The sequence below is a fragment of the Trachemys scripta genome, chromosome 4, assembly GCF_013100865.1.
Source record: "Trachemys scripta elegans isolate TJP31775 chromosome 4, CAS_Tse_1.0, whole genome shotgun sequence".
Lineage (NCBI taxonomy): Eukaryota > Metazoa > Chordata > Testudines > Emydidae > Trachemys > Trachemys scripta.
The window spans coordinates 48,057,277-48,074,321 of record NC_048301.1 but is presented as its reverse complement, the minus strand read 5'-3'; the positions used below and the strand labels follow the sequence as shown (position 1 = coordinate 48,074,321).

At 40.0% G+C, this 17,045-nt stretch overlaps 1 protein-coding gene across 3 annotated transcripts in view; it reads left to right on the top strand.

Moving 5' to 3' along the window:
• The window catches only part of AKAP6 (A-kinase anchoring protein 6), a 383,199-nt gene that overhangs the window by 345,722 nt on the left and 20,432 nt on the right, over positions 1–17,045 (top strand). For 2 of the 3 annotated variants that reach the window (XM_034768678.1, XM_034768677.1), the window contains exon 12: positions 1,703–1,918. The exons of the other annotated variant lie outside the window; for it this stretch is intronic. In XM_034768678.1, coding sequence (XP_034624569.1) covers positions 1,703–1,918 — 216 coding nt within the window. The remainder of the gene's footprint in view (positions 1–1,702; positions 1,919–17,045) is intronic. 3 annotated transcript variants of the gene reach the window in all.

The window sequence follows — 17,045 nt, the reverse complement described above, 5'->3', positions numbered from 1 at the left end:
AAAATCACTTGCACACTATCAGAAGGCAAAAGAAAGATGTATATTTCTAGATATGTGCACCACTATTTTGCTCCAGTCCTTTGGCTTAGAGTTATTGCACAAGCATAAGTGCTTCTGGAGGGCAAATATTGTTTTGATATACATCACTTCTAGGTATAGCTTCCTTTTTTAAAGCAATTTAATAATGCAGAAGCTTCACTTATTTTTTAAAGAATATTATTGTTTTGTTATTCAAGTTTAGAAGGGGCTGTCCAGCTTAATTATCAATATTTTTCAGCCATTGGCACTTGTGAACTGCTCTGAAAGTTGTGATGAGTTTATTTTACTTTTCTTTTTAAACAGAAAATTAAAAACAAAATACCTGTCCCTTAAGAGAAACAAAAATGCTCAAATGATAGTTGAGATTTTCTCCTAGGGTCATGCACTCTCATCTGTGGCATCCTGCAGAGGAAAACAGATGTTGGCAAGTTACAATTTAAATTATCTGGGGAAACTCCATGCATGAAATACATTATTACATACATTGTGTAATGCCATGAGTAGCTCAAGTGCCAATTAGGAATCATATATTAGATCCACAGCATGCCATGAAAAGGTACATGGTCAAGTGCGAGGCTGAGGACTCTTCCTCATAGATGCCCAGGCTATGTCCCACCAAACCTCATAGCAATTACTGTAAAAAGACATCCTAAGTTAATACAATCCTGATGCAACGTTGGGTGTGGAGGTGATAGCACTTGAAAACCCCATACATGACCCTATACTGCACAGAAAAGTAGCCAACCATTGTCCTTCAGAATTGTAGAAATGTGTCCCTTAGTTGTGGCACGGGAGATGCACTAGTTGTACTATTATCATATGGGGTTGCTAATGCAATTGTACAGGTTTCTGGAGTATATGCAACATTTCCTGGCCTCAACCGCTATTTGGTAAAAACAAGGCTTGTTCACTGGTTTGAATTGCATGATGAGGCGCAAACGGTATTCCTCTGTTGCACTGGATCTTTCTCATTAAATACAGTGGTTGCTATTAAATATTTATAATTTTGAACACAGATATCATTACTATAGTATTCCTATTTTAATTTCAGTGTAAGAAATACCTTAGGACTGTTATAATCACAAGAAGCATTTGTAAAGATTGTAAAGAGGACCACTGCACTTCCCTGCTGCACATTTTTCCTCAGGAGTATAACATATGGCCCATCATTTCTAATGGTTCTTCTAAGTAATATATTTTTTCTTTATTTTGATTTTCTAGATCTGCATTGAATTAAACATTGAATTAAACTATGCCATTTTATGACATTTATTTATTTTTCCTGAAAGATTCTTAAAATCCATTTTAAAACCTTGAATGACTAGATGTTGGCGGGATAACTAATTTTCAGAGACATGCCCCAGTGGAATAGGGGTTGGGGGGAACCCTGTACGTGCTGTAAATCGTCCAGCATCATTGAGACAGTTAGCTACATGTGGCATTAATTTGAAGGAGTCTTAAAGTAGCTTTGCAGCCTCATTGCCATTATTATTACTATCTGTGAGTGCATCACCAAGCTTTGATATTAAGTATCAAGGAAACAATGAATGGAACACAGACATATTGTAAGAAGACTGGACACTACAAAGTATAAACTTAACAGTTAATTTTATACATTTGTAGACTACACTACACTGACATCTGTCATTTCTCTGTCCTGCAGTCTCTGTGCTGTGAGATCAAACAGAGACGTCGTGGAGTAGCCTCTGTGTTGCGATTATGCCAGCACCTCCTGGATGACCAGGAGACCTGCAATCTGAATGCAGATCACCAGTCTATGCAGTTGATAATTGTAAATCTTGAAAGAAGGTGGGAAGCCATTGTCATGCAAGCTGTCCAGTGGCAAACCAGGCTACAAAAGAAGTTGGGAAAAGTCCCGGTGAGTGATATTTGCTTTAAATAGATCTAGTATTGTTTCATTTGTCACATGGGAGACATCATTCCAGTGGATGGCAAACATATTCATGTTACGGTGGATTTGCTGACTGAAGATGCCATTTCTAATCTTCACAGTCAACAAATAAAGCTTTATTTTTCACAAAACAGTGTTGGATATGGACATGACTGATTAATAAGATAAACTCATAATATACATATTCTGTTTGCTGCATTTTTAATCACATGGGATCTTATTCTGTCAAGGACCGGGCACATTCAACTCCTGTGAAAGCAGTGCAAGTCGAGTTACTCAGAATTTAGCAGGATTGGGCCCATAATTTTTTCGATTTGACACTTCATAAAAGTTCTGTACACTGTTAATAATGTTTTTAGCACCAGCCTATCACTAAGTGCATTCTTCACATAGAACAGTGTTTCCGAGCCATGTGCCGTGGCACACTGATGTGCCATGGAATTTTGGAAAAGTCACTTGCGAGGAAAAAAACTCATTTATTTTAATTAGTGTCACAACCAAATTGCATTTTGTGCTGTTGCTCTTTGGGTGAATGTGCATGAGACAGACCTTACATCAAATTTCTCATTAAAAGTAAGGGGTTTTTTAAATAATTTTAACACGGAGGGGTGTGCCACACAAATCATTTATTGAAGTAAGTGTGCCTCAGACTGGAAAAGGTTGGGAAACACTGACAGAATACTTTGAGTATGTAATATGTTCTGTACTACTTAAAATATAAGGAAAATGTATTCATCTGGTCTTATCTTAGCAAACAATCCCTAAGACGCAAAATATTATATCACTTATGCTATCAATTAAGTGGTGTCAATTATACAGATCTTGTACAGTATAAAACCATGCTGGAATGGATTAACTATATTTAGACAATAAGCCATATCCCTACTGTTACTCCATTGACAGTAATGGAGGAATTGACCCAACATGTCCTGTGTTACTGTCCTAACACTGAAGTATGAGTACTGCAACCATAGAAGCAATGATGATAATCCTATGCAATACAGGTACTGACGTGCATCATAAAAATAATAGAATGAACAACATATATTTTACTTTATATAATTTTTAGGTTTATAATTAATTTAAAAATAGGAAAAATTACTTGACATCCACCCCTTTCTTGACAGTTTAAGTGACTAGCAATGAAATGTTAACTTTTGTGGGTTTAGGTTGTTTTTTAAACAGAGATTTTTTTTTGAAGTTCCATTTAAAAGAAAAACAAAAAGTAATAGATCTCTTTGAGTTGTTTATTATTTTTATATAAATATAGCACCCAAAATGTACATGGGATTCTACAGACCCATCAGAAGTCCCTGCCCCGTGTGCTAATGGTCTCAAAAGACCAACTGATAAAGTGTGTGGGAAAGCGGTTCAGCACAAAAGCAAAGTGGCTGAGGTGATGAATGGCTCACATCTTGATGTTTGCATGGTTTTTTAAAAAAAAGATTATGTATCCAAACCTAATCATAGAACTTCAGGGTTGGAAGGGACCTCAGGAGATCATCTAGTCCAATCCCCTGCTCAAAGAAGGACCAATCCCCAATTAAATCATCCAACAGATTTTTGCCTCATATCCTTAAATGGCCCCCTCAAGGATTGAGCTCACAACCCTGGGTTTAGCAGGCCAATGCTCAAACCACTGAGCTATCCCTCCCCCTATCCCCATGTGTATGTCTATTTAGCCATTGATTAGTTGTCTAATTTCTTCTAGGTGTTGCAGTAAAAGTGGAACTTAATGAAGGAAATGAATAAGGGCATTGACCTTATGGATTATCATAGAATGGGTACGTCTTTGTAGAAGATGACATGGAAGAAAGTAAAGGAGAGAGTTACTGGAAAAGCAGAGAAACAGGATATAATGGCTAGCATAAGTGTTGGAGTAGGGGGGAAGGAACAAGGCAAGAGGAAGTGTGGATAATGAGAGATGCAGAGTTACACAGGGCTATGAAGGCAAAGATAAGAACCTGGAACTTGATGTGGAGGAGAAGAACAAACCAATGAAAGGGGGAGAGGTAACATGGTCCCAGTGAAGGTCAAAGAAGAGGATTTTAGCAGCTGTGTGTTGTATTGGCTTGGGGTGGGAGGAAGTATGCATATTAAGGAGGTCAGAGGAGGCTACAGTAAATACCAGAGATAAAAAGGACTGAATAAGAGCTCTATCTCTATGTCCAGAAAGAAAAAGTCAGATCTTAAAAATGTTGTGGAGAAAGAAGAGGGAAGACTCCAGGTATGGCTTGAATGTGAAGTGCAAGGGAGGTGGAGGAATTGGCGCTCATGCTGGTTACTGGAATGGCAGGGAGGGTGATAGTGTGTTCAATAGCAAAAGTGAATAAGCAAGTCCGGAGGTTTGGGGAGGAAAGACCAGGAGTTCAATTTTGACCATGTTTAATTTTAGTTGATAGACATTCAGGAAGGGACATCTGAGAGACAACATGAGATATGGGATTAGATAGTGGGAGACAAATAGGGAGTGGAAAGATTAATTTGTGAGTTATCAGTTTAAAAATGGCCGTTGACGTCACATGAGCAGATGTAACCATCCAATAAAGGGATAAAAGAAGGGGCCAATGGTAGAGCCCTGTTGGACTCCCACAGAAAGCAAAACATAGCAGGAAGAGAACCTGCAAAAGGAGACATTGTTGGAAGGCGAGAGACATAGAAGAACCACCAAGAAAGGACAGTATCACAAAAGTTAAAGAAGGAGAAGATGCTGAAAGATGGTCAGGTGTTGAGATGGAGATCAACTGGGTCAAAAGCAGTAGAGAGGTTGATGAGCTGAAGGCCTCAAGATATAGCAAGGAACAGATAAAATCTCCATTGAAAAGCAGTTTCAATGGAGTGGAAGGCAAAAACCAAATTGGGTGTGTAAGGAACTTGAGGTAGCAGTTGTAGATTGCATACTTAGGCTTAGATCTGAGGGAAAGAAGGGAGATGACAGTTGAGAAAGGAAATAACCAGCTTACTGATGCTTGAATTTTGAAGAGAACAATCCCAAGAGAGTGAGAGGTTGAGAACAGAAGCAAGGGAGGTCAGCAGCAAAATATGGTTGTGAAAAGGGTGCACATTGAGGGATTAGAAGAGGAGAGTTAGTGATGGGGGAAAGGATAATAGCAGAACTTTTTCTTTGGAAAAAATTGGATCAAGGGTCTATGAGCCCTTCTCTATTTTTTGCAATATCTGGTAACTGATCCAACCCTGAGGCAATTTTGGGATTTTTTATTTTTGTCTATGTTTTTAAATGATAGCAATAGCTCTAAGAAACCATTACCTAGGGCTGTAGAGTTGGACTGGTTTGTTGAGTGGACCTGCTGTAGAGAAACTAGTTGAAGCTTGGAGCTGCAACAGCAAGAGTGTACACTAGCTGTTGTCTTGTACCTTGCAGCACGGAACAAATGCAGTTCTAAAAATCTTGAAGCTCGGTTGCTGGAGGCTGCTGTAATGGGAGTACAATTACCAGAAAGAGGCTGACCTGGGTTTCTACTATATTTCACTGAGATGCGAGCTGCCATAAAGAGGCTAACTGGATATTTTTTTCATTCTTAAAACTTATAGTTGCTGTAGTAAGTATAGCTGTTCTCTTGTGCCTGGAGCAGGAGCAAGATGCAACTGTGAGAAATCCTGGAGGCTGCTGAATAGAGGTCCAAGTTTTTTCAGAGAGAGCATATTCTCTCCTCTTGCACGTGAACAGCTGCTATGTGTAAGCTATTTGCTTTTTGGAGCTGCAGTTATTCTAAATAAGCTGCTATGTGCTAATTAGAGTTCGGCACTGCTGTTGCAGCAGGAGCAAAGTGAGTCTTGTGGCTCTGTTTGGGATTGGAATCGATTGGGAGCCGAGGTAGAGAGACTGTACAAGTGCTGTGTGTTACTTGATGTCTGGATGCCACGGAACTTCACAAGCTGCACACTGCTTTGTTCCCACTTTGCCTGGGGGAAGCAGAACTTGTGTGCTAGACTGAGTTGTCTGCAACTGGGTAGGGTTCATACCTTCCTCTCTGCTGAGAAATGGCAGATATTAAGAACTATCGGGATGCTCATTTAATTTTCATTTAGGGCAGTATTTTGTTTTGGAGTGTTTTGTTGTGGATTTTTTTATAATATGATTGTATAAACATAGCAGTATCCACAGATTTCTGAGGTTGATAAAACCATTTGAATTCTCAGCACTGAAAGATGCACCAACCTCAGTAGAATTCTGGGTTCTTACGCTTCCCCAGTCCTGAGTTGGCATGCTATAGCTTTTCCTTTCACTCAGTTCCTGTGTAGTCATTTCTTGGGATGGTCCCAAGATTGCTTCCTCTGCTTCCCCATCTCTCTGCACTTGATGGTGTGCCAGTCTTGGCACATAAACAGTATCCCCTGGTAACAAGTCTTTATTTGAGGTTGCCCACAGTATACTGTAATTTATGAAAACAAATGAGATGTTTTATACCTCCGATGGCATCTGACTCTCTGACAGTAAATAAGACAGCTGATTATGTTGCCATACAGAGGCGCAGGAGTTGCTTGCATCTTCCATTCTCCTCTTAATTTGTATACCAGAATTTTCCTTTATCTTTTTACTCTTCCTTATTATCCTCAGTTACTTCTTATTTTGATTGCTTATCCCCTTCTGAAAGCTAGGTTGGAGTTAATTACAAAGGGTTTGTAGGTTTCTTTCAAATTTATTTTATTTCTTGATGCCTTAAAAAAAATCTTTATTGAATTTTTCATTATCCTTGCAATAGGCTGCCTCACAAACCTAGACATAACAAAGAGGTATTAGTATGTAATGCAAAAACCAAAGTCTGGCAAAAGATGGCCCTCTCACGATGCAGAAGAATCTAGAAAGTAGCATTATAATTCAGAATCACTCAAAGGGGCAAAAAAGTTGGCTAGGTTAAAGAGGCTAGGTAAAATAATGATTTGATTTAATTTAAAAACAATAAATGATTCGTTGGTCTTTTGGCTGAAGAATTTACCTGGGAGTTGGGAGACCTGGGACTCTTTATCTGTGCTTCAGTTTCTTCGGGTGTAAAATGGGAATAATAATTTCCTACCTCACAGAGATGTTGCAATGCTTAAGTCATTAGCATTTTTAAAGCACTTTGAGATCCAATTGCATTCTAGTCCTCACATCACCACCTCCAATCTCTAACAGCTGTCTTTCAGTTAGCCAGTACGGGAATATAAAGTATAAAGTCCTATTTTTTAATGAAGCAAAAAGTGTGAATGATTCAGAATGTGAGGCCTATTTATATATGGTACGTCACTGCAAGATTCCCCATGCTACTCTGCAAATGTGCCTCCTCCCAGTTCTGAAAGGACCACCACTTGGTATAAGAGAGTTTAGTCCACCATTTTCATTCAGTCCTTGGCCTCTGGTACTGAGGCTGTCAACAGGACTGCCAAATAGCACCAGTTATATGCTCTAATATTTGAGTAATTACAATTTTTTCTTTTCTTTTTTTGTTAGTCACCACCCCACTTTTATTGTATTTTACAGTTATGGTCTCCTAATTCTTAGTTTCAGAACCACACAAATGGCACATAATATACACCAAAAGAGACCTTACTAGCAGCTTTCTTAGGGTATATCTACGCTACAGGCGGGAGTCGATTTAAGATACGCAAATTCAGCTACGTGAATAGCGTAGCTGAATTCGACGTATCGCAGCCGACTTACCCCGCTGTGAGGACGGCGGCAAAATCGACTTCTGCGGCTTCCTGTCGACGGCGCTTACTCCCACCTCCGCTGGTGGAGTAAGAGCGTCGATTCGGGGATCGATTGTCGCGTCCCAACGGGACGCGATAAATCGATCCCCGAGAGGTCGTTTTCTACCCGCCGATTCAGGCGGGTAGTGTAGACCTAGCCTTAGAAGACAAAGAGACACTTGTGAAAACACTAAATAGCTGAAAGACCTGATTCAGTGCTCTCTACAAGTTGTGTTGAGGTTAGCTGAGGGTGGGACACAAAGATTGCTTACTGCTGCCTTTCTGTTACCCTGATCCTGTTGCCATCCAGGGCTATCCCCAGAATGACTTGCACCTATGGCTTCAATAGGTCATTCCAGTAGCCACAGATAGCCAAGTGTAGAGATGCCCTGGCCACATGCCTCCTGGATTCCCCCTTACACTATGGGCCACAATGGGGTTAGTATGAAAGTACACTACCCACACAAGCAGAAACTTTTGCCAGCCAGTTTGGCTGTCATTGCAGCTGTTTTACACTGCTGGAGTAGCACAAAGTACATGTAGTGCTGCCAAGGACTGGGGTCCAAATCTATATTTTCAAATTGTTATTCTCCCAAAGTTTGCACCTCCCATACCCCTGTCTTTCTCAATTACTGGAGAAGCTGCTCATTCCATAAGCAGAGCTCCCACAGATGTCAGGTACTCTGCTCATGCAATAAGTGCAGAATTCTGATCAGTTTTATGCAGAAATTCACAATCTCTTTTCTCAATCAACAGAGATTGCTAATTATTGAGGGGGCAGTACTAATCAGACTCATAAAATAGATGTTTTCAGCCAAGATAATTTGGGTTCAGAATGCTCTAATTTTCAAACTGCCCTGTAATACCTCTGAAATATTCCTGTCTTTTAGTCTTTTTATGGTGTTAACGTCCACTTCTGTGCTTCATGCAAATTTTTTTTATCTCCCGAGTCATCCTGTATGTACACTGCACTATATGTCCAGAAAAAGCCCCATGTGTATTGGCTCTGAAAGTATGCTGTACATCCAGCCACATAATTGAAAATAATAAGGCCAAAATAAATGGGATGGCCTTGGGGTATAACACCCAAGGGATTCAATTGGTGTCGCTTTGCATCAATGTCCATGCGTCATGGTAATTGAGGTAACATAACCAATTACCACATTTTAATTAGAGTTGTAAGGACTTGGGAAAATCTGTAATGGTGAGACAGCTCACTTAAAAAAAAAAAAAAGGGTTTATTTCGCTCTCTTTTCCATGAGCTTGTTTCTTGGATGCTTATTTCTTAGGAGGGGAAGACGGTTCTTAATGTGCTGTTTGGGATTTTTCCCAGCCTCCTCTTTGAGTCTTTATAATTCACTTTGAAAAACAAAATGTTAAAAACTTCTACATGGCTGCTGAGCTGATATTCTCATCCCTTTCCCCTGTTCGCCTGCCTCTCTGGCACATTTGGGAAAAGAAAACAGTTTTTTAAAATACTGAATTCAGAGCTAAATCAAATCTCCCCCTCACTTTTTCTGTGTCCTTTTCATTGATACATTTAAAAAAAAAAAAAAAAAAGCAATGGACTGATACTTGTTCTAAACTCCAGAGTTGACAAATGTATTAGTTATTGCTCCATTACTTTGTTAGGTAGCAAAACTAAACAAAAACTTACTCAACTGAAAGAGTTTAATTAAGCCATTATTTTTGTAAGGTTGGAGATAGCTGAAAAAAAGCTTGTGTAAAGTTTAGAAGTGCTACATAAGGGTCTGATCCTGTGGGATGCTGAAAATCCTCAGCTTTCCCATTATCTTACTTGGTGAGGAGGACATTCAACGTCCTGTACAAAGTGCTCTTCTGCTTTACATAATCGAGCCCTATCAAAGTCATTATTTAATTCCTTATATTTACTAAATTACAAATGACTTCTCCTAGAAGAGAGTACGCTAATACAGCATTTAGCTTGTTTCACAAAAAGATTCCTATTCATTTTTTCATGTCACCGTCATATTTTTCAAATCATCAAGTCAGAACCACTGATGTCAAAATTTGAAATTCCTGTTGCATTGGGTGGCAGCTTTTTAAAAATGAACTTTTTGTGATTTTAGACTCAGTGACAGGTGCTAGTCTATTTGATCTCTGTAGGGCTTCTGAAAGAGACACACTTGAGAAACACCATTGGCTTCCCTCTAGATGGAAAAGGAAATAACCTCAGTGGAGAAGATGTTAGCTAAACTGAGTGAAAACAGGTGCCAAGCTTGACTGTCTTGGTAGCTGAAGTACTATATTTATTTACAGCATTAGCAGTGGCACTTTCGTGCTCTCCAAAACTACACCCCTCCACAAACAAGATACCTGGCCATCTGGAGGATCTTCCTGTATGATCCAGAGGAAAGCTGAGGTTCCTTGTCCTTGAAATCCTTTGAGCTGTCTGCCAAGGGTGTCAATCAGTGCCAAATGTAGTGGTGGTTTTGTGAGATAAACACCAATAAACCAAACTCATCAAATCATTTCATATAGGTCTGCAAACAGTCAGATGTAAAAGACTTTCAGTCACTACCAACCTGACCCCAGTTTTGACCAACAATCTAGAGGTGAGAAACTCCATATCACACTGCCAACTCTTTTAGCCATTTAGCCTTCCCAAATGGCAGTTTTTAACACATCTGAGTGTGGCATATTCTCATTACAAACCATCACAAGGCTAATGGATACATTCAAGCTGATAATATGAATTAAGTTTAGCAGGAAAATGCCAGTCAGCTGAGGGAGCTCTAAAAGGAGATCATTTGAGCTCACTGCCAGTGGGTCAGATCATTTGCTATGGCTCTGATTTTAAACATGTTATTTGGCACATTTTAGTTTAAACGAAGTTCAGTTTGAAGCCAGGGACGGGAGGAACAAGCCCCAGGCAGGACTAGGCAAGAAGGTGATAATGGTGTGTTCAGGGGACAGGTGCTAAAGCCAGCATCACTTTGCACATTGCCAGCAGTATCAGGCCTGGCGGGAATAAAAAGAAAAGAAGCGTGCTCCCAGACTAGCTTACCCTTCAGCCTCAGGCAGAGAAGATTTGGGGGGTAGGCTGAGCAATCAAGCCTGGGGAGAAGCCATGGACTAGATTTTGTTGCTCATTTATTTAATTTAAAAAGTCAAGCCCTAAGAAGGGGGGGTGAGATTTGCCCATGTATAGTTTGTGTGGACTGGGGCTTGGAGTAGGTAAGAGGTACCTGCTTAGTCGGTGATACCATTCATAGCTGAACATGGATTTGTAAGGATTTTTTTAAATTATTTTGGCTGTTGTTGCTCTGTTGTATTCATGAAAGAGAGGAGCAGAGTTGACTGCCCGGGGGACTGCAGTCCTCTCTCCATGCACTGAAGAGATGCAGCATAAGCAATAGTGGTGTAGGCTTGTCTACACTGCCTCTCACCAGTACAGCTCTCCATTGAACTAGAAGGATAACTTCTAGGGTTAAGATAATAGGTCATGCCCTTTAAGACCTTTTCTCTCTGTTAAAACTATCAAAAAAGGCAGCATGTATTGCTAATTGTGGTTGTGTTGAGTATGATATGGATTCCAGTGGATTGAAACCAAGTACATTTCTAATAGGCCACTGAACAGCCATCAAATAGTAACAAATTTCAGTGACTACTCACCTCAGTTGAATTGAAAATATTGACCGAGAGGTGAAAGTCTCTCTGACCTATTACAAAGCCCCTGACACATCTAGTCTTCCACCCTCACCACAGTATCTGGCCAAATCTGCGGAACATCATTTGGAAGTTGCTTACTTCAATGAACATGAGCACAAAAGGATGAATGGAATTAAATTAAAAGAAAAGAATTATTTTAATGAGAAAATCAATTGCTGCAAATACTTAATTACCCCCCATTCTCTTCCTTGATTTTTTTTTCTATTTCTTGATGCAGCGCACACTTTTCTGTGAAGTATTTGAAAGCTATCCAGTTTTTAACTTTAGAAACTGGCTTTCTTTGTATGAGTGGTAATGTTTACTTCAGGCTGGCCATGTTTGTAAAGAAAACATTCTACATGCAAAATAAATCACACATACATACATTTTCCAGTATATTTTAAATTAAAACTTGGATGCCTGTTCTTGCATTCACTGCTAGGTGTACTACTTACTACGGTGAGTACTTGACTTCATTCAGACTAGTCAAGGTAGCAAGGACCATGCAATTGGTAACGTTTGGCAGTATCGGACCTTTCATGCTTTGTTGTTATAGTTGTTTTAAACCATATTGCAAGTTAGAATGGGGTAAAAAATTGTATATCTGTGTTAGTGTCCTTCAGTCACTCTCATGAGCAGTTTTCAGTAATCTATTTCATGGACTGAAGAGCCTTCTATTTTCATCATAAATACTATGAAGTCATTCTCTCATATAATATATATGTATATATATGAAAAACTTTACGGTGTAGTGAGGCTTAAAGTTTTTTTATCCTGATATTAAGATTTCAATATTTCTTACAAATGGCAAAGCCACAATGAGTTATAATAATTCCAAACATGTCTCAATAAGATTTGTACATTGAACAACGTCATCAATGTTGCATATGCCACCTATTTTACAGAAAAAAATATTTTATAAACCTTTTGGAAAGTTTTTTTAAAATGTTTTATGCACTTTTTTTTATATTCCTTCTTCTGGGAAGCCAGATGTCTTAGTTACTATCTATCAAAATGTATTGGACACTGTCATGGAGTCACTGGGTCAGTGCTCTGGAACTACTCCATACAAAGCCAGCCAGGACTCTGGGGGAGCATGCCTCCTCTCTCTGACATACTGTCTCCAGGGCAAGAAGCTTACGCAGCTTCGACCTTCCTGAGTCTGACCTCGGAGCATTCAGCATCCCCTTCCACATCATGCACTTCCTGCAGCGAGTCCACCCGGGCGGGGCTCCTGGTGAAGCCAGAGGGCCCTAAACCCCAACTCTGCAGTCAGATGTGACTCTCAGCCAGCAAAACAGCAAAACAGAAGGTTTATTAGTCAACAGGAACACAGCGTAGGACAGTACTTGTTAGAACAGAAATCAGTGACTTTCATTCAAGTCAAAGTTTCAAGCAAAGTTTAGAGATTCCCAAACCTGAGCCATTCTTTTTAGGTGACAGATCTGAGGAACTGTCCCAGATTCAGGTATCATTAGAGCAGGTTTTGGAACAAATTGATAAATTAAACAGCAATAAGTCACCACGACCAGATGGTATTCACGCAAGAGTTCTGAAGGAACTTAAATGTGAAATTGCAGAACTAACTGTAATCTGTAACCTATCATTTAAATCAGCTTCAGTACCACATGACTGGAGGACAGCTAATGTGATGACAGTTTTTTAAAAGGACTCCAGAGGCGATCCCAGCAATTACAGGCCTGTAAGCCCAACTTTAGTACCGGGCAAACTGGTTGAAACTATAATAAAGAACAATATTGTCAGACATATAGATGAACATAATTTGTTGAGGCAGAGTCAACATGGTTTTAGTAAAGGGAAATCATGCCTCACCAATCTACTAGAATTCTTTGAGGGGGTCAACAAGCATGTGGACCAAGGTGATCCAGTGGATATAGTGTACTTAGATTTTCAGAAAGCCTTTGACAAGGTCCCTCACCAAAGGCTCTTATGTAAAGTAAGCTGCCACGGGATAAGAGGGAAGGTGCTCTCATGGATTGGTAACTAGTTAAAAGATAGGAAACAAAGAGTAGGTATATATTGTCAGTTTTCAGAATGGAGAGAGGTAAATAGTGGTGTCGCCCAGGGGTCTGTTCTGGGACCAGTCCTATTCAAAATATTCATAAATGATGTGGGAAAAGGGATAAACAGTGAGGTGGCAAAATTTGCAGATGATACAAAATTACTAAAGATTGTTAAGAGCCAGGCAGACTGCGAAGAGCTACAAAAGGATCTCTTAAAACTGGATGACTGGGCAACAAAATGGCAGATGAAATTCAATGTTGATAAATGCATAATCCCAACTATACATATAAAATGGTGGAGTCTAAATTAGCTGCAACCACACAAGAAAGAGATCTTGGGGTTATTGTGGATAGTTCTTGAAAACATCCACTCAATGTGCAGCGGCAGTCAAAAAAGCCAACAGAATGCTGGGAATAATTAAGAAAGGGATAGATAATAGGACAGAAAATATCATGTTGTCTCTATATAAATCCATGGTACGCCCACATCTTGAATACTGTATGCAGATGTGGTCGCCCCATCTCAAAAAAGATATATTGGAATTTTCATAATTTTAAACTCAAATATCAAATATTTTAAAATTTTCATAATTTTAAACTCAAATATCTCAGGATCTTCTAAGGTCCTTCAGTGCTGTATTATCCTACACACTGAGGTGCTGGGAATCCTTCTTTCCAGTGTGTATAAAGCTCCCATCTCTGTTGTCACACAGGTGAAAAATTTTGACCATACCACACCTTTAAGCGGTAGGCTGTTGTCTAGTTTGCCGGGGAAGGGGTTTAGCGCTTTACAGGCTGGGGTGAGAGAGGGGCTCAGAAGCGGCTCCAAAAGGGTCAGCGTGGCAACACTGACATATCCCCAGGGACTGGAAGGACTGGGGAATTTATAAGGGACAGGCCCAACAAGAAAAGCCTCTTTTCCCCGGACCAGGTGGAGTGGCACCTACCCTCCCTCCCCTTAGAGCTGGTAAAATAACAGGTTTGGTCAGGGCCTGATGTGGGCATTGCTCTAACCGCTCCTTTCTAGGGGGGCTGGCAAGGAACTTTTCCCTCACCACCAGATTGGCCAAGGTGGAGTGAGTGGTGCGAGGACTGCCCATCCTGACTACCATCAGTTGAGCCTCCACACTCAAACCCCCACCCTGACAAGCCCCACTCCCCCTGCACCTGGACTACCCCAATGAGCCTCCTGCACCTGATTCCCACCTCACTGAGCCCCGACTAGCTGCACCTTATCCCCCCCCCCCAGAAAGCCCTGCTCCCGCAGCACACGGACCCCCCCACTGAGCCCATCCCTCCATATCCCCACTTGCTGAGACCATCCTCCCCATACCCAGAGGCCCTACTGAGCCCCTTCCACCTTCACCTGGAACCCCCAGCAGAGTCCCATTCCCCCAATGAACCCCTGTGCATCCAGAAACCCCCTGACCCAGACTCCCCACCAAACTGCCCACACCCAGATTGCACCACACAGAAACTTCTCACCCCACATCTGTATCTCCCCACACTTGGACCCTGCTGGGCTTAGCCTCCCTGCCCCACAGCTAGATCGGGGGCCAGGGCTCAGAGTGTGTGCAAGGCTCTGTCCCTCTCACTGGTGCATCTGGCATGGAGGGGCAGGGCCCTGGGGTGTTTTTGAGGCAAGCCCAACCAATGTGATGAGTCAGGATTGGGTATAGCCTCACCACTGAGTCTGTATCTCAGGCAGAGTGTGGCCGCAGGGTGATCTCCCACCTCTGTGCATCCGGTGGCCTGTGCTCCCCACAGGGGGAGCTTTCACATTTATTTATTGATAAATAAAATATACAGAATTTTAAAATATTGTGCGCAGGATTTTTTTTTTTTTTTTTTGCCACAGATTTTTTAATTTTTTGGCACAGAATTCCCAGAGGAGTTGTATATGTACAGGTATTCCACAGGTCTGAACACAAAGACATCCCCGTCTCCAAAAGTCAGTATATTAGAACTGTTGGCTGAATAAAACCTTCCTGAATAACAAAGAATGGGTACTGAGGTCAGTCTTAGTAGCAAAATATGTAATATTCAGAAAATGGAATCTAATGCACTTCCAATCTATGCAGAATATTAGAAGAATTGTCAAGTACTGTTTTAGTACAGAAAATAACATCTATGACAAAATACAGGAAAATACACTAAGGGCCAGATTTTCAAAGGCACAGTACCCACGACTAAAGCCAGATTTTCAAAAGGGCTCAGCACATAGTAGCTCTCATTGTGACACTCCTGGCCAGATTCCCAAAAAGAACTCAGCCTTCAACATGAGCTCTTCTGGACCACTTATTTTGGTGTCTAAATGGGACCTGAGTGCTTTTGAAAATTTGAACCTAGTAGTGAGTTCTGATTCCTGAGTATTCTATCCTGAATGAAGGTGTGGCATGGATTCATTCATACAGTTGTGCTATAGCATGTCTCTCCTAGAAGCAATATTCTGGAGATTATATTTGTACCTAACATTCACTGATCTCATGATTATGCTCTGAGCCAATGTTGTTTTTAAAAAAATGATGATAGAAAAACAGAAGCTAAAAAATATAAAGTAGCAGACTTGTACACTTTTGATCCTTTGAAAATGATTGTTGTATAAATTTAAATGCCTTGCTCATTGCAGTGTATCTTTTATGGCCCCAATCCTGCAGTGAGTGCCATGAGGTAGGATCTCAGCTTATGTTTTAATATTCTCCTTGAAGAGTTAATAAGGAAAAGATTTTTTAAAAAGGGAAAGGAATCCTTTTTTCTAGTGGTCTACATAGTAATTACTTCTACCTTAAAAGTTCCTGTACTGTTGGATTTTAAGACTGATTCTGCAAACACTTATGCATACGTATTTGCAGGATGTGTGGAAGTATTTGCATGATTGGGTCCTTAACATTCAATATTGTAGGACCTTTTATCTTAGAAGCTACATATCCTTTTAACACATATGCTTGCAGGATCAGAGCCTAGATCTGTAATATTTTTATATATACAAAAGCAATTTTAAGGAACTTTAGAGTTTTTAAAATGTTAGTTATTTTGTTTCTCTGTCTCAGAAATCTGTATATTTGGATATATGATAGGGCAGACTGGCTTTACCAGTGGAGAAATATGAAAAATTGCACCCCTTTTTTAAACTGTGTAAAACATTTCTAATGTGTTTTTCTGTAAAATGAGGCATATACAGATATTTATATAAAATATAAATGTACACCTTTACATCAATATTTATGCATAAATATACACACATATATATAAAATAGTAAAATGTAAATCATCAGTAAAAGTAAGTAATGATGTGCTGAATTTTGTTTCTCTTTATCTATATGACATTTGTGTCATCACTGTAGCTCTAATCCATATTCAGGTCTTCATGTTGGTGTGCAGTAATATGTAAATTTCCTAGCCAGCTGCATTAAGCAGTGTTTGTTTATTCTGTTTCTTTTGGCACTGCATATAACTGAACTTGTGCCAAAAATGTGGCTGCTTCAGGGAACACTATTCGGGTAGAAGGAAGTTTTGAAAGGAAGCACACATCGTAAGTCTTTACTCTGTGAAAGAGCAAAATCAAAAAGTTTCTGTTCACAAAAATATCTGTATTAAGAATGGAAAATAATGTGTTTGTTAAGGTATAATGAGCAAACGGAATCACTTTAGAATGCTCTGTTTACATTGGCTTTGTAAACAAGGATACAATACTGAGAGGTTGCTGA